The sequence below is a fragment of the Sceloporus occidentalis genome, unplaced genomic scaffold, assembly GCF_023333645.1.
Source record: "Sceloporus occidentalis isolate IW3139 unplaced genomic scaffold, rSceOcc1.0.p SCAF_4, whole genome shotgun sequence".
NCBI lineage: Eukaryota > Metazoa > Chordata > Lepidosauria > Squamata > Phrynosomatidae > Sceloporus > Sceloporus occidentalis.
In genome coordinates, this window is record NW_028316984.1 from 146434997 (window position 1) to 146453351 (window position 18355).

Sequence of the window (18355 nt, forward strand, 5' to 3'; positions counted from 1 at the left end):
TGAAAGAGGGGGGGAACAGAGAGAAACATCTACAGTTTCACCCTCATCCTCACCCCCCAAAGAGGAGTGGCATGCCTAGAAGAGTCCCCCTTTGTTTCCAAGAGAGGGACCTTAGGATGCCTCACTGCTGCTCAGTATCACCCTGTTGATGGTGTGTCACCCTATGCAGTCTGCACCCCCTGTGCCCTCCAGTGACACCACAATGTGGAATAAACACTTAAACACCATTTTGATGTATGTTTACATTAAATTGCAGCACACAGTTGAAAAGAGATTTTTTGGTCATGATGCATAGGTGAGAGAAATTTCTTAGATGTGGTATTCTAAGGGACTTTCCTCATGTTACCAATCCTCCTCCCCAGTGTACCTTTTCCAGTTGGAACTGGGTCTTAGGCATGTATAATCAGCTCATTCTCATCACTATGTAGACAAGTAAATGGTGTGAGGTATGCTGTGTATATATAAAAGTAGGATTATGTTTGTCCCTTGATAGGGAACTCTGGTTTTGGTAATCCACTTCAGTATGAATCATAGAATCATAGAGTCGAAAGAGACCACAAGGGCCATCCAGTCCAACCCCCTTCCATGCAGAAACTCTCAATCAAAGCATACTCGACAGATGGCCATCCAGCCTCTGTTTAAAGACTTCCAAGGAGGGAGACTCCACCACTATACAAGGGAGCGTGTTCCACTGTCGAACAGCCTTTACTCTAAGGAAGTTCCTCCTAATGTTGAGGTGGAATCTCTTTTCCTGTAGCTTTCATCCAGTATTCTGGCTCCTGTTCTCTGGAGCAGCAGAAAACAAACTTGTTCCCTTCTCAATATGACATCCCTTCAAATATTTAAACAGGGCTATCATATCACCTCTTAACCTTCTCCAAGCTAAACATTCTTAGCTCCCCAAGTCATTCCTCATAGGGCATGGTTTCCAGATCCTTCCCCATTTTAATCGGCCTCCTTTGGACACACTCCAGGTTCTCCACATCCTTTTTGAAATGTGATGCCCAGAACTGGACATAGTACTCGAGGTGGGACCTGACCAAAGCAGAATAGAATGGCACTTTTACTTCTCTTGATCTAGACACTATACTATTATTGATGCAGCCTAAAATTGCATTGGTCTTTTTAGCTGCCTTATCACACTGTTGACTCATGTTCAACTTGTATGAACATGAGGGGAAGAGGAAGTCTGAATATGAACCTGAGACCAGCTCATTGTTAATGGATATGAGAGAGTACATCTTTGCTTCTGCAAGTTTCTAAAATAGCTTTTAGCAAGATAACCATCAACTTTAGCAACTTTAAGTGGCTGGTTAAGTGTTTACCATATTAGCAAGATTCAGTGATCGCTGTATGTGGTTTCCATGGGCTTCGTTTTATTTTTATTTTAAAAAACTGTTTCTCTTCTTTTTAGTGCTGGTATAGTACAACAAAAGCCAGTGTGGTGTAGTGATTTGAGTGATAGACTAGTATTCTGGGAGAGCGAGGTTCAAATTCTCGTTTGGTCATGGAAAACCCTGGTTGGTCTTAGGCAGATCAAACTCTCAGCTTTGGAGGAAGGTAGTGGCAAATCCACTGTGAAGAAATCTTTCCAAATCTTTCCATGATAGCTTCATCTTTGCCATAAGTCAGAAATGACTTGAAGGTACAAAATAATAACATGGTACAAATGTTGTTCCTGAATATTTTCCTTAAGTAATGCTTAAAACAAGTAGTCAGATTTTTTTTAAAAAGTATAAATGTATGAATCAGAGCAACTTCTAATCCAGATGTCAAAGCAATTGTTGAAATTTCCTACATCATCTGTTATTCCTTTTTGTCCACCGTATTGAAAAGTATTTTGAGAAATACAATGACTGAGGAAAACAGAAATATGACCAAAGTTAGAATATTCACATGAAAGAAGATAATAGAGCCCTGTCCAACTCAGCAGCTGTATTGCTTTAATTTCTGACTTGTCCTTGTAACCAGTCCCAACAAATCTTTAATATGGTTTGTGAGTGGCTGATCTTTATATATAGCACAAATCTTTTAGTCTTTAAGATGTTACAAGACTTTCTGTTTGAATGTCTTAAGTTGGAGGGAAAACTAGATGGCTGAGTGAATTTAATCTTGGTAGATCTTGTTTAAATAAAACTTCCAAAAAGTTATGTTTGTATAGAGAAGAACTTTGAGGAAAGTGGTTTCCTTATATCCAGCAATCTTCCCCTGGGTCTGTCTCCAGGGAAAGGTTCATTTATAAGTCAACTTGAATTACTTCCTTCACTGATTGACCTTGCAGACAGAATGGAAACATCAAGTCTGCTTTTTGGCTAATGTCAAAACTGTTGTGCAGTAAAAGAAGTAACTAGAAGGAAGGGAAAATAATATTGTTTTGACAAGCTGAACCTTTTGCCGTGTGTGTATGTCTGCATGCAGGACAGCTTTAAATGGTACAAAAAGACTTTGGTAAAGAGTATTGATATTACTGTATATACCATTATATTTGATATATTGTTTAATAGCATTCTAACTATTCATTACTGAGTGGTTCCTAAGTATTTGTCTGTTTTCTGCTTCATGGTTGATGAGAGCTTCAGGAGAGGATCAGCAATGAAATGGTTAGTCCTACCTCAAAATGAGTGCTGCTATTAGATTTCATGCTTTTCAAATGGCTACTTAATAAACATGTTAGGGAAATCTGATCACACTTCTGCTTGAAAGTAATATTGCTTGTATTTCCTCATTTACTATTTCTCAGAAACAACAGATCCACAACATGTGTGTGTGTGGGGGGGTGGGGAATCACTGTTCTAATGATAGATTCATGATGAAAAGAGCCATGTATGCCGCTTTGAAGTCCTTAGGAGAAGGGGCAGAGAAAATATAATATGTAAAAAAAATCAATAGCATCTACCCATACTTTGTAATGTGTAAGGTGATTAAAATTGGTTTCAGCTATGTGATGGAAAGCTAGGGACAATCTGATTTTCTTTTGGCATTTGGAATTTAACTGGATACTATATAGTTCTCTGTAATCTAAATCTATCTATAGCAGATCCAACATGTTTAATGACAAAGTGTTCAATCGTTTTCTGAAACCTACAATAAATTTGAAATGTTTCTCAAATGTTGAGTCCCTTTGCTGTTTGAAATGTGGAAACCATAGTGAACACCCTCTGGGCAGAGATTACACTGCTTTCTCCCCCATATGTCCAGGGCTCAAGTTAAAGTGTGCTATGCAGAGATTTTTTAGATCATATTGAGGATGGAACAAGCTTGTTTTCTGCTGCTCCAGAGACTAGGACATGGAGCAATGGATGCAAACTACAGGAAGAGATTCCACCTAAACTTTAGGAAGAACTTCCTGAGAGTAAGAGCTGTTTGACAATGGAACACATCTCTTTCTTTGGAGGTTTTTAAACAGAGGCTAGTTGAGGATGCTTTGATTTTGAATTCCTGCATGGCAGGGGATTGGACTGGATGGCCCTTGAGATCTCTTTCAGCACTATGATTCTATGATTTTTCTGACTGTTCATTTTCTTTCTTACTGTCTTGTTTCATATTTTTAATATTTCAAGCTCATTTCTTACTTTATTTTATTGTTAAAGTTATTTTGGCTTATTTTATATTTTAGAGTGGACTTGAGCAACCTGAAACCTTCTATGTGTAAAGCTGCTTGAGGATAAAGTACACATCCAACTAGACCCTAAGAGTTTCAATAGTTCAGTCACAGGATGGCCTGATTTGAGGAATGAGATTCAGACATGCACCATTCTCCGTCTCCTTGCACACACCTGCTTTGGCGGGGAGATCTTGATTTATTTTAAACCAGTGCTCCTTGTTAAACATGAAATCAGAATTTCTGCACATAAGCTCGTATGTGAAAATAGGAGGGTACCAATACGTGTATGATGCTCATTCCTTGTACCTTTTCATTGCTTACACAAGGAAGATATCCTGTACATCCTTGCACAAGTGGTCATCTGTTCATTAAAGGGAACATGCCTATGCTATGACTGTTTCTGAACAGATGCCTCCTTCCACCTCACCAGCTCACAACATGTGTAAGTAAACAGCAAGGCTTTTTATTAAACCAACATTACATTGAATCTCAGCCTTAGTTTATTGCCCACTTGTTGATCAAAAGTGGGAAATATAGCTATATTAATTTTTTCAAACAATAAAAAGCATATAGCATAGATGTAGCATGGGGATCAATTTTTGCTTCTGCCTTCCTCCTGTGGGCTGCATCAGCATATCAGTTGTATCATTTCTAAATGCCATTTTCAGCAGATTTCATCTGGAGGTCTGTGTGTTGCAGGGGTAGGGGTTTTGTTCTGGAACAAAGAATTGCCCTCCCCAAAAGTCTCTTTTTAAAAAACAACAACAAGGATTTCAGGGGGCTTTGGAGGTATCCAGGGGAGTTTTGAGGGCTGCAAAAGTGAGTTCAAGGGCTACACTTTCTCCATCCTTGGCATATACAATCAATGATAAGGTGACCTCATGCATAAATCGAGGACAGGGTTGGGAGCCAGAATTATGGATTTTGATATCACCCGTGAATAAATTGAGGGTAAAACCTAAGGGCATGTAACAAAGGTTCTAAAGGATGAAGCAAAAGTAAACAATGCCAAATAACTTACAAAATCCCAGCAGGCATAACTGTTTGTATTCACACTAAAGGCTGGATGGATGAGAGAATAGAGGGGACAGATTATATTCTTGTCTTTCACTAGAGGATGGTTCTCTTTTTATAATTAGAATGAAAGTACAGTACTTAAATTTACCTGTGGATAAATTGATTCTGGTTTTGGGGCCACTTCCCCCCCCCCCTAAAATTTCTAGACTTATACATGAGTATATACAGTAGTTACAATGTGAGGTATGAGGTAGGCAAGTCTGTGGATCTCCTTATAATACTGGGTGGCTGATTCTGTTTTTTCAGCTGTCCATGTTTGGTCAAGTCACATTCTTTCCGCCTCAGAAGAAGGCAAAGCAAACCCCCTATGAACAGATTTTGCCAGCTCCCTGGTTTGCCGTAGGGTCACCATAAGTCAGAAATTACTGGAAGGCACGCAACAGCAACAAAGTTTCATGAGAAACTGTTCAGTTCTGAAACACACAGTGTGACTCCAAGATTTGAGCCCTCAGCATCTACAGTTTTTGAGTTGTAGGTCAGCAGAAGTGGGGGGGGGGGGGGGGAAGATAAATGGACCTCTGACAAGCTCCCCAGTTTTTTTCCCCAAGGAGAGAAACTTAATGTGAACTGCTGGGAGATCTGTGTGGTATTGAGTTCCTTCCTCAGCCTTGCCTGGGATGACTCATTTTCTGATCTCTAACATTCCAATGCACAGTGTGAGTTTCTGCACAGTTTGACATTTCCTGATGGCTTGACCTGGTGTATGTTAACCAGGAAAGGGGGACGGGAAATGAAAGTTATTGCTGATCTGATATATATGTTTATTTAGGACTAAACCTGACTGAGTTCAGTGGAACCTAAACTCACAAAGAACTAAAAAAAAGTGACTTTCTTGATCTACAGCTCCTAGAATTCCTGTTGACACTAGTTGTGTCCACTAGGAAATTGGGAGCTCTAGTCCAGGAAAATAACTTTTCCCAGGTCTGCTCACACATAAAAGTGCCAAGGATTTCAGTTTTAACATTCTTGGAATAAATACCAGAGCTGCCTCTTGAGAAGCTCTGATTAAGTCGTCCAAATTCTTCTTGCTAACCCCAGCAGCAGAAATTGAAAGTGCTGTCTTCTCTGAGTATGGTAGAATTTACAAGCCACTGTGGTGAATGTTATTATGGGGAATAGAGTTCCTAGTGCCTGGTTGGCTTCAGGACAAGCATGGAGAAAATTAACAGTGTTTATTAGAAGGTCTGTGAGAGTTCACATGGCATTTATGTGGCGTTCTCTTGTTTGAACAATCTTGTAAAACTGCATTTTAAAGAGCAAATTAACTTTTAATACTCTTCTAATAACCTTCATTATATAAGCATAATGTTTTATGGAGTTTCTGAGCAGAATAAATTAGAATATGATATGAACCCTTGAACTTTCACGCTTTTGCTTTTGGGCCTCATGGTTTTCCGTACCCATTTAGCAGGGGCTTCTTTGTTTTCCAACATACAGTATTGTAGTGAAATGGAAGCAGAAATGGTAGAAAACAGTAACTCAGTTTCAGAGAACTCTTCTTCCCTCAATATTTCCCTTCTTTACAACCAGGACGGGAATCATGGAGCCTTCCAGATGTGGTTGGACTGCATCTGCCATCAATCTTCTCTATTGATTATTCCAGCCAGGGCTGATAGCATGATTCCCATCAGTGCTCTACAGCTAGCTTTGCCATGTTATGTGGTTGACTGGATCTTAACCTGAGTTCAGTTACAGCACCCAATATTAGTTAGATTGTTAGTTAGCATGTACTTCAGACTTTATTTCTTTTCTGTTCTGTTTAAAGTAAGCCCTTGTAGAAGCTGAGATATAGGGTAAAAATGTTCAGTTACTATTCTTTTGAGTTGTTTCCTGAGAAGCATACCTGTTACTTACTGTCATTCTTCTTCGTGGTCTCTGCGAATCATACAAATGGGTTTCACTGCGCCTGCGCAGTGCTGTTCGGAAACTTCTGGAATCACTGGGCAAAATTCTTCTGAGTGGCATTTTTATAGGCTGGCCCACCCTCCCCCAGTTCCTTGCATAAATGTTGAAATTTTAGGAGAAAGTCCAGCTTTTGGGAAAGGGTCAAGCTGAGGCCTGTTTTCAGAGCTCCCTGTATAAGACAGTGGGGACATAGGAATGAAGAGATAGGTGCTTCTGCAAAGCAAAGTAAAAGCTGCTATTATTAAAAGAACCTAAATAACCTAAAAGCACTAGATTCCTATATGATCTTGGAAGCTAAGCAGGTTCAGGCCTGGTTAGTGGTTGGATAAGAGACTGCCAGTGAATACCAGATGCTGTTGAGGAAGGAAATGGCAAAATTATCTCTTGACTGTTCCTTACTTAAGAAAACCCTATGAAATTTATGGGGTCACCATAAGTTGATAGGCATCTTGAAGGCACATGTGCGCACGCGCACACACACACACACACACAATGTTCACTTCGTTTTTGCTAACTGAGTTTCTTATTACTTCCTGTGACAATATTACAGATGTCTACTAGACCTCCAGAAAAAGAAAACAAGTGAAAATTATCAGGAGAACTAGAGTTCTCCCACTTCTCGATATGGAAGGAAAAAGAGCCACACTTCCCCCATCATTACTGTACTCTCTGCCCCACCTTACCTTCCTCCACAAATGGTCCTCCTACCACTCTCCTAACTCACTTTCTCTGCTTCTCCTCCAGTCGTGTAACAGCACCACTGCTTCCACCTACCCACCTGCTTACCTGGCTTCTGTTTAAATCAGCATTAGGAGCCTTGTGCAGCCATTGTTCTAGAGCAGTGATTCACAAACTCTGGCCTTCCAAGTGTTTTGGACTTCAGCTCCCAGAATCCCAGACCATTGGCCAAATGTCTGAGGTTTCTGGGAGCCGAAGTCCCAAAACACTTGAAGGACCAGCATTTGGGACACTGTTCTAGAAGCAAAAAGCATGCATTTCTAAACTCCTTGAGAGGCTGGGTGCACCTAATTATCATAGAGTCTCAGCATGTAAAAGTTGCTATACCAGCACTAGTTGCCCTTTAGAGAAGAATAAGTTTGATTTGATTAAAAGTTTTGTGGTATGCTTCTATGGAAACAGAAACATGGAAGTGTTACTTTAGCTGTGGACATTAGCAAATAGTAGGTAGGTAGTAGCATAGATAAGCTAGCAGAGATGAACTAATAAACACATGTATTGTGATGAAATTCAGAGCATCCTGAAAAAGGTTTTTCTCTTTTATAAAACACTGTATATTTAATCTGGCGTCTCTGAAGGAAATCATGCCATACTTGTTTCCTGCAATTGCTACTCTTTGCTCTTACTGTCCTCTGCATTTCCCTCTGTAAATCAGATATCTGTGTAACTCTTAGGAACCTCCTATGGTATCAGTATAATTTTTTTTTTTATTATTATTATTATTATTATTATTATTATTATTATTATTATTTGAAAAGGACAAAACAAAAACCCACCAGTGATCTGACAAGAATACTAGTGGAAAAATGTATACCTGACCAAATGTCATCTATACTTTTACTATTGTTATTTTATCTGTGAGATACCAGGGATGCCCATGGCCACTTTCATCATATCCCCACAATAACCTTGTGAATTACTGAGACATGGTTATCTCCCAAAGCCACATGGTAACCAAGCAGGTCTTTGAACTTGAGTCTCACTGTTCCAAATCCACCAGTTTAAACTTTACAATGTACCATTTATCTCAGTTCAATGGCTAATACTACATAAGAATGCTACCAAAGCTGAAACATAGGAACAGGAAAACTGTAATAATTTAAATGCTTATTGTCCAGATTTGAGGAACTAGAGCATAACAAGCATGTGTACAGCCCCAGATCTAGTCTGTTTTTCTGCACCCCTCATAACCTCATTACCACAAGTATAAGTGTTACAACTTACATCATAAGTCTATCTAGACCAATAGTGTCTACTCTGCCATACCTTCATAATTTCTTTCCACTCAATTTCTTTCCCTCAGTTTAGCAATCTACATTTGTCTCAGACTCCTCCAGGAATAGTACATTGCACTTGTGAACTTCTTTGTATCCTTAATAAGGCTAAGCAAAATAGCTTTGAGCTAAATACGCTGACTTGTCTGCTTGAACCAAGTGCTGGACTGTGTCCAGAATTTAGCAGACATCCTGAAATTGGTTTATGTTCAGTTCGTGTTAGCCAAAGGTTATCTGTGTTTATAAAGGGTCTGGAGAAAAGTTTTTCATGAAAAAAGAAATCAAGGTGGTAAAGCAAAGTAGATGGTTGTTTTTTTGCATGTATTTGCTACCTTTGCATTGTTTCTGCTATGCTGTTATCACCACATGAGGAAACTATTGTAATTCAATATACTTCAGCGGTTAGCCTCTCCATCCATAAAACTGATATCTGTTTCCCTAGAAAAGATATTAAGTTTAGATTAAATTTCTGAGCTCTGTATAAGAAAAATAAATACAGCATAAAACCCATATTTGGGAATGATGCACTAATGTTTAGGCTTACTGTAATTTCCAGGTATGCTGTTCTGTGTGGTCAGTTCTCAGAGCATGAAAGTATACAAAAACGCATTCAAGCAGGGCATGATTTCAAGGTGAGTATGACTGCTTTTTGTACATGTTAAAAGAGGTTTTGTTGCAAGGGAAAAAAACATAGGACATTGTGTTAACAAGGTTTGGAGACATGCTTGGAAGAACACCAAGAGGAGTGCAAGTTGTTGTTGTTAGCTGCCCTTGAGATGACTTTGCTTTTCGGTGACTTCATGAATGAAATATCTCCAGTGTGCCTTGTTCTCAACCAATCTACTCAGGTCCTGCAGGTTCAGGGCCATAGCCTCCTTGAATGAGTCTATCTGTATGGTATGCAGTATTCCTTCCTTCCTACTGCTCTCCACATTTTCTAGCATTATTGTTTTAGTGAGTCATGCCTTCTCATGATGGGGCTGAAATACAACAGCCTCAATTTAGTCATCTTGGCTTCCAGGACATGCTCAGGCTTGATCTATTGGACCCATTTGTTTATCTTTTTGGCTATCCACATTATCTTCAGCACTCTTCTCCAGCACTACATCTTGAATAAGTTGATTTTCCTTCTATCAGCTTTCTTCACTGTCCAGATCTCACATCCATATATGTTGATGGGAAATACTATGGCTTGGACAATCCCAACTTTAGTGTTTAGTTTTATATCTTTGCACTTGTCTAGTTCTTTCATAGCTGCCCTTCCCAATCCCATCTAGTCTTCTATTTCGTGAATGCAGTCTCCGTTCTGACAAATGATTGATTCAAGGTATGGGAAGTCATTAAGTATTTCAGTTTCCTAATCTAGATGGAATTCATGTAAATCCTCCATGGTTATTATTTTTGTTTTCTTAATGTTCAACAGTAAGCCTGCATTGACCCTTTCTTCTTTGATTTACTTTAGCAGTTGTTCCAAGTATTTGTTGTTTTCTGCTAGTATAGTGGTGTCATCTGCATAGCTTTGGCGCGTTACAGAGCGCCCAAAATGGGCACTCTACCAGCGCCGCTGGTTGCTGCGTCCGGGAACCGCAGTGGACAAACCACGCAATTCCCGGATGCAGCAAAAATAAGTGCAAAAAGCGGCTTCCTTTTGCGCTCCGGAAGTGGCGGCGCAAGTCGCTATTCATGCACTCGCAGAGTCACTTCCACCGTGCAACGTGCGGATGCTAGGTGTCCGCGACGTCAAGATGGCGGTGCCCGTGTAGAACGGGCGCCGCCAGTTTGTATATGCCAAGCGCATACTAGGGTTAGGGGCGTCTGGAACCCTAGTACGAGCTTGACGCGTACTTTACGCCCATGCGGAACAGGCCTTAGATTGTTGATCTTCCTCTGATCCCACGATAAGACTGACCTCCAAAGATTTCCATCTAATTATAGTCATGGTTTGCTTAAGACTGTTCTATACGTTTATGACCAAGGCAATCCTGACTTGGAGTCTTCTGTACTAGATCCCTCTTTTGCATACACACAAGAGCCATTTTTTCATGATGTTAACCTGAATTTATGCAGAGCATCTATATATGTGAATCAAACATCCCTAGTAGACTGGTTCTTCTGACCCACACAGTAGGTTCTTCTCATACTATTGTTGGATTCACATACACTTTCCAGGAGGAGGTATTTTAAAAGTTATAGACATAAAAGAAAATGCCTTCCTTGTCCCTCAAGAGATGTCAAGACACAAGCTGAGGCGATTTCAGAAAAAAGAAAAATCAGAAAAAAGAAGAGAACTTGTCATTTATTTATATTTGGCGTAGACTGTGGCATTAGCACGTGGTATATTCACAATCTGTTTTTGTTTAAATAAGTACAGTAGAATGGTCACATTTTCAGATCTGGGCTGTAATAGAATTGTAGGTTTTTCTCAAACTGCAGCCTTCTCAGTTTTCTAGGTATGCTTAATGAACAAAATAAGTCTCTTTGTATATCTTTTTAGAAACATGTGGACAAAGCAATCGCTCTGAAACCAAATGACCCCAAATCTTACTATCTTCTCGGTCGATGGTGTTACCAGGTAATTAATTTTCTTTGGTATATTTTTCTGGAATTCACAGGATATCATACTAAATAGGAAATAAGATGCATCTGTAGAATGCCTTGGGATAGCTCTGTTTTTGGTTTTCTGGATTTGTAATTAATCTTTGAACTACTGATAAGATCTTCACAGAAATGGCCAGCTTCATTGACTGGTTCAGTGACTTGAATTATTGCATTTGCTTTGAGACAGATGGATTGCCTTTTACAATGTAATTGCAGTGATACTGTCTTTCCAGTATAATCCTTTTGTGCCACATAGTTGCAGATTTAAAAGACAATTCTGTCCTACAGCTATTTCAGTTTCTTTCTGTATTTTGTGACTGCCAATATAAATGCTTGCATTAATAAAGACAATGTAAGTTATGGGCTAAGAATAAATGAAAGTAGGTACTTTGCAATGAGATAATCTAGGCAAGTGCAGTGGCCCTGTGATAGTAGCTCACATGGACATCTTCACACACATCTCTCATGATGGAGTCCAGTGGCATTTGACATCTTTCAGTCATCAAAAAGTATAAGCACCACAAATCATTTGAAGCAGAACCAAGGACATGACAAAACAAAACAAGGTTCTCTAAGTAGTGATGGATAGTCCTTGTAAAAATTTCTGATATTAGGAAATCAAAACATTTTTGTAACATTTATATACTTACATCCACCCCTAATGATTAACTAATAGGTTAACTCCAATTCTCATGCTCATGTTCCACCACAGCACCACAGGAGATTTTGGTTTGGAGTTTTAAATGAGACCTCAGTTTTGTAAATCTGTATTTTAGCTTGTGTTTTTAAAGTAGAATGGTGATGTAATTGTGTTTTACCTTTTGTAAACAATTAAAAAAATGTAATGGTAAAGGGAGTAGGAACTAGATGTGTTCCTGTGCATTACTTCTTTAACAGAAAATTTGGTACCAGAGGTAGAAATAACATGGAAAGAATGGGGATAAGTTTCTGCATCACAGAAAAAAAGAGCACTTTAACATGTTTTAGCCAACTTTTTATTCCAAAAATTCTGGAGGCAGATGCTGTTTAACTTGCCTATTGTAAGAGGCAGGAAGACACAGCTACAGTACAATAAGCTAGAGGAGAGTCCCATTCTTTTCCAGCTCAAACTTTCTCTCATTGTTTACTAAAGACATGCTTCTGCAGTCTGAAAGTTTGTGTTTCTCCAGCCCTCCTTGATCATCCTCTCAATACTTATGCTGCTAAAAAAAGTTCAGCTAGACAGAAGACAAGGAAGAAAAGTGGGGGTTTGGACAGATGTAAAAAGATTATGGGGAAAAGGAGCTGCTTTGCCAGAGGTTTTGTTAACTATGTACAACTATGATTTTATGCTATCTTGAGTCCTTGGAGAAAGGATGGGATATGAATGTAAATAAACAGAAATGCATAACAGCAGCTTTGTAAAATCTATTGAACATTCTATTGAAATATAACTTATTCTTTGTACCAGTGGATGGCTTTAAATTATTTTCTGTTTCTACATGTTAATTGTGTGAGTTTTGTAGTAGCAACATTAACTTCTTGGTTTAAATACCTTTTTTTCCTCTAAAGAGGAAAAAAAGGATTTTACTGAAAGCAGGACTTTCAAGCTGTGAGAAACCCAAGATGGTAGGTAGTGTTAGTGTTCCTCATTTATTGCTTTGGTCGGTCATTGGAGGTGGGGGAGCAAGGGGAAGGAAGTGGACACAAAGGGATCATGAAAGCAAAGCACTAACTTCATTTTGCTGATATTTTTTACTCCAGTAAAAAAAAAAAGTTGTGCTGTAGACTTTGAAACACACATGGATGTGATTAAAGATTTTTTTTCCAGAACTCCAGGCCTCCTGCATAAAGTGTATCTGTATAATCCCTTGCATGTGTTTTTCATCTGCTCCTTTATCACAAACTGTTTCAGGTATTAGAAAAAGCATGTCATCTGCTTTTTATTTTTCAGTGGAGTAAGTAATGGAAACCTGTACCAACACTCTCTGTTTTGAGGGTGTCTGTAAGGAACAAATAATTTGGTGTTACTTTAGCATTGATGGATAAGTAACATTTTAATTAAAATGAAGCCACCACCATTCAGAGGGATTGCACTGTGGCTTTCACCCTCTTATTCTATTTGTGCAGAGATCCTTCAGTCTGTTTGCATAAAGATCGATTTCTGGGTTAAAGTCTGAAAAATCAGTGTTGAACTGCAGAATCTGGCCATGAGAGTCCTGTCAAAACATTAGTAAGAAACCATTAAGGTTTCATTGGCTGCCAGTCTGCTTCCAGTTCAAGCTCAAGGGTATTTAAAACCCCAAACTGCTTAGGATCTCCATATTGGAGGAAGGGCATATATCCTTGTATACTAAAATGCAAAGATATACATCTGAGCACAAAAATTAGAATCATGCAAGCCATTGTATTCCCTATTACAATGTATGGATTTGAGAGCTGGACAGTTAAAAAGAATATAGGAAGAAAATCAATTCATTTGAGATGTGGTGCTGGGGAAGAGCACTGAGGATTAATCAAAGTTTTTAGACACTAGCAACCATGGTTAGATTTTGACTCACCATCACTAATTACAAACTATGCTACAGAGGTCTTGTTTTATGCTTCTGTTGTTGCTGGCTTTTGTTTAATTGCTGTGGAATTTATTAATAGAGCTTGGGTTGCAATAGTTTAATAAATAAATAATAACACATTTGTCCTTAGCTTTTGCTATAATGAGAAAGCCTTATTGTGTAAGTTGGCCTGTTCTTTTTCAGTGTTGTGCTGGGTTTTTCCAGCTAATGGTAGCAGCTTCACAAAGTACACTAGATTAAAATAATTTTTCACTTATTCAATTCAGAATTGTTGTTGTTGTGTGTCTTCAAGTTGTTTCTGACTTATGGCGAACCTATCATAGGGTTTTGTTGGCAAGATTTGTTCAGAGCTTCCCTTGAGGCTGAGAGCATGTGACTTGTCCAAGGTCATGGACATTTAAATTAATGGTTAATTTTTTGTCTGCTGGACACTGAAAAAACAATCATTACTCTGTATAACATCATTTTTTTTCAGTAGCCAAACATAGATCAAAGTGTATAGGGAAAACAGAGATAAATTAAGAGAACCTATCAGATAAATTCAGATAAGTTCATTTATCTGAACAAAAGTACTGATGGAACTGAAAGGTATTTGTACAGTGACAGAGAAATCAGAGAAAGACCAGGCACTGGGATTTAGGAACATAGGAAGCTTCTCTAGAAACATAGGAGATCTTTGCTCTGGCTCATATTATCTGAGCTGATTGACAGTGGCTTACAATGGTTTCAGGCAGGGGTTTCTCCTAGCTCTACCTGGAGATGCTGAGGACTGCCTCTGGGATCTTTGGCATGCAAAACATGTGTTTTACTTCTGAGCTGTAGCCCTCCCACTTTCCTCTTCTTTAGCTCTCTACCTTGAATGCCAAATGTTTTTAGTTTAGCAGTACTGCATAACAGAACAGAGTATCAGACAGTATAACAAACATCAAACTATTCTTATATAGGTCTCTCACCTGGGATGGCTGGAAAGGAAAACTGCTTCTGCTTTGTATGAAGAGCCCCCTACAGCCACTGTCCAAGATGCACTGCAGAACTTCTTAAAGGTGCTGACAACTGAGTAAAAACTGCCTAGTATACTAACTTTGCACAAATCATGAACAGAAGCAGCAAGAGGTGAAACATTTGCAACAACCTAATTTATTCACCTGATACTGCATCAAGCCTCTGTGAGCAACAGTAAAAGTGGCTGCTGTGTTGTACTTATTCCTAAAGAGGCTCATTTAGGGTAGACCTTTGTGTTACTTCAGCAGTACTCAGTAAGCTTTAATGAAGGGTAATAGAATTCCCAGTTATTAACCTGTTATAGTAGTATATCTGTGCCTCAAAAGGCTAAAAAAATGAACAATTCAAGCTTTTTTTTTAAAAAAAAAATGATTGCTACATTTGTGTACCACAGTGACATTTTAGATTTATTCTATAACTTTGTGGCATCACTACGTAGAGAGATCTTGTATCACCTTTGAGACTAACTGAAAGAAAGAAATTGTTAGTCTCAAAGGTGCTACTAGATCTCTCTCTACATACTGATTCTACAGACTAACATGGCTATATCTTTGAGTTCTACCATTTGTGGCATCAGTAAAGCTAGGGAGTGACTTGGCTAAGCCCCCACATCATAGCTTAGCTACACTGCACTCTCAAGTACTAAAACCTGGCAGTTGAAAATATGCAAAGCTTATTTGCTTTGCAAGTACTTCAGAGCAAATTTCCTTACGTATGAGCTGACATGTTGCTTACCATGTTTTTTTGTGAAACAGCACCTTAAATACTTAAACAAATGTATAATGCCTGCAACAGACCAATAGTTATTCCTTTATGTAGTTAGATAGGCTGGTTAGCTGCATTGATGGGAAGGGCACTGAATTGTGGGGGAGACATGTGGAAGTATGTAAAAATTTTCTCAAAATAATTTGAGTGTCGCAAATGATAGATATAGTTAATGGGGAGAACTGCAATTAAAGTTAACTGAAAATGTCTGTGTCTAATGTTTACTGCCTAGGCTGGTTCGTTTCAAATGTGTACTATGTAGCATGAGCAAAATACAGCATAGGCTTAGTGAAACTGGTTCCCTTTGTAATCTTTCTTCCCCCACTTCCCCCCGCCTTGTAGGCTGAAGAGCTGAACTCAGGTTTTTCAAAGATGGGAAGAGTATACATTACCAAGGTAAGTGTTTGCTCGACCACTGACTAACAACTTGTATTTGCATATTATGTATACTTCAGGTGTTTATACCAGGATTCCTTGCTGTAAACATATAAAGCTGCCTATCATCACACCAGACCTTTATTGATTTAAAAAAACTTGCAGCCCACGCTTCCAGGTTATCTGCATTGTTCAGAATGATCATTAGGCCATTTAGCCCAGTAGTCATTGTTCAATCTGGCAATGGCTATTGTATGTCTTAAGAACATTTCCAAATGCTGTAGCCAAAGATCTTTTTGACTTGAAGATGCTGGGAAATAAACATGAAATCTTCAGCCTGTAGACCACTGATATGGGAGGGAATGTTGGGTCAGGGTTTTGTGGGTTTTATTGTTCTTATATTGTGTATCGTATAAACTCTGTTGTTACCTGTCTCGATCCCCAAATGGAAGAGGTGGGATATAAATAAATATTTTAATATTTATTATTAATATTCCACCACTGATAGAACAGGGTTGGGCAACTTGGGAAAATCCATAACCTGCACATATCCCTGACTGCCCACTTTAGAGGCCACATACTTCCCCTTATTCCTACCTCTCCATTTCTCCCCAGAAAAGGCTCCTCGTGCCTTCTGATGCATTGGGGACAAGTTGACCAGATTTCTCCTTGAGATGCTCTGGGCTTAGGGGAGTTCTTTTTGCAAAACTGTAAATGACCAGAAGACAATTGCGGGAAGTGCAAAACAGTTCAGAAATGCCCACAACACTTCCTAAAGGGCATGAATGGTCTTTCTCAATTAAAAATGTCAATTCCTGGTATAAAAGATGGCTATCAAATGCAACATGCTGAAATAAAAGCAGACATTTTTACTTCAGAGTGATTGAATAATTAAGAGAGAAATTGTTAGTATAAGTGAGTTTAAATGTAGTACATAACAAAAACCTGAGGTGATAGGAGAGGCAAGACAGGTTAAAATTGTGAAGTACCAAGGGAATCAGTTACATAACATTAAGGACTGGATTGCAAGTCACAGAAGAAAATTATTTTCTCCTAAAATATTTTGTTTTCCAGTAAAATCATCTCCCCATGTATGTAATAAATTTATGGATTACATAAATGGGATCCAGCCCATTTCTGTTGGATCACAGAAATACATTCCCACACCTACTTCGTTCACACAAGATGAAACTATAATTCTTTTAAAATAATTATATGACACAAAAATGTGTGGAAGCACAGTATGTCCAAATTGTTTTTCACCAGAATATGGGGGAACAAACATGTGATTGTTCATTTCATAATTTAACTTAGACACACAAAGGCCTGTTACAGACAGCCAAAATAAAGCTGCTTCGAGTCACAGTGGAGGTATGGTGTTTCAATGATGCATGCGTCCTAAGAGTCCAGAAGCCACACCAAAGCCATGCTCCAGTTCTTAGGGATGGAGCGTGGCTTTGGTGTGACTTCTGGACTCTTAGGATGCATGCACCATTGAAACACCATACCTCCACTGTGACTTGAAGCAGCTTTATTTTGGCTGTTTGTAACAGGCCAAAGTTTGGAAAATGTTTTTGTTTGCACAGATTTTCAAGTGCTAAACCTTCTGCAGTGTCCTGTCCCTTTGACCTCAAGTGGCAGCCTACGCATTTTTAAAGCCAAATGACTTTTGCTATTACTGCCAGAGGAGAGGCTAAGCAGAGCTGAATTAGTTCCCTGTGAAATCAATATATTCCCAAAGTTCCAGACAAACTTATTTTCATTTTGAGTGTATAAGTTTCTGTTCTTGCTCTATAAGCTAGTAGAATTTGTAGCTTTCTTACAGTAAAAAGATGTTCTTAACACTGGAATATATGTTCACTGGTGTGTGTGTGTGTGTGTAATTTTGTAGTGATTTAAAAATTGAATACAACAAAATGTAGAAAAGCTTGCACTGATATCAATTTATATTCCTTATTGTGGGCCATTTTGCATTTTGTATATGACACTGCAATAGATATTCTTATCTCCAATACTCAGATGAACACCAGTTTCAATTTATATGTATACTCCCAAGAGAATTACAAGGATTTCCTCTTCTGTCAGTGTTTTTCCTAAATACTTCTCTGTGTCTCCATCTTTCTTCCATTTCAGAAGACAGTTGGCTTTTAATAGAGCTTCTATTGTAATAAGGAAGCAACTGTTTCTTCCAGGGGTGGACAAATTAGTAAAAAAGTGGCATTACATTACATTTAGATTAAATACTTCTTGTAAAAATGAGTTAATTACATTTATTCTGGAAAGGGGACATTTGCTTTAACTATGATTATTCTAATCTGCTGTTAAAATTTACATTAGATTACTCTCCTAAAACCTTACCTGGAAGCAAGTGAAAAATCCCATCCATAATTCTACTGTTCCCCACCTCCTTCCTTTTGTTAGCTTGGAAGAAAAGGGAACAGCTAAAGGAAAAGAGTTTTTTTTTT

The 18355-nt window shown here is 38.6% G+C and overlaps 1 protein-coding gene across 1 annotated transcript in view; it reads left to right on the forward strand.

Annotated features, from left to right (window-relative positions):
* The window catches only part of RMDN3 (regulator of microtubule dynamics 3), a 44538-nt gene that overhangs the window by 16204 nt on the left and 9979 nt on the right, over positions 1 to 18355 (forward strand). Inside the window, exons 8-11 of the mRNA XM_089521938.1 lie at positions 9155 to 9230; positions 11093 to 11170; positions 14693 to 14791; positions 15858 to 15911. Of these exons, the coding sequence (XP_089378064.1) occupies positions 9155 to 9230; positions 11093 to 11170; positions 14693 to 14791; positions 15858 to 15911 (307 nt within the window). The remainder of the gene's footprint in view (positions 1 to 9154; positions 9231 to 11092; positions 11171 to 14692; positions 14792 to 15857; positions 15912 to 18355) is intronic.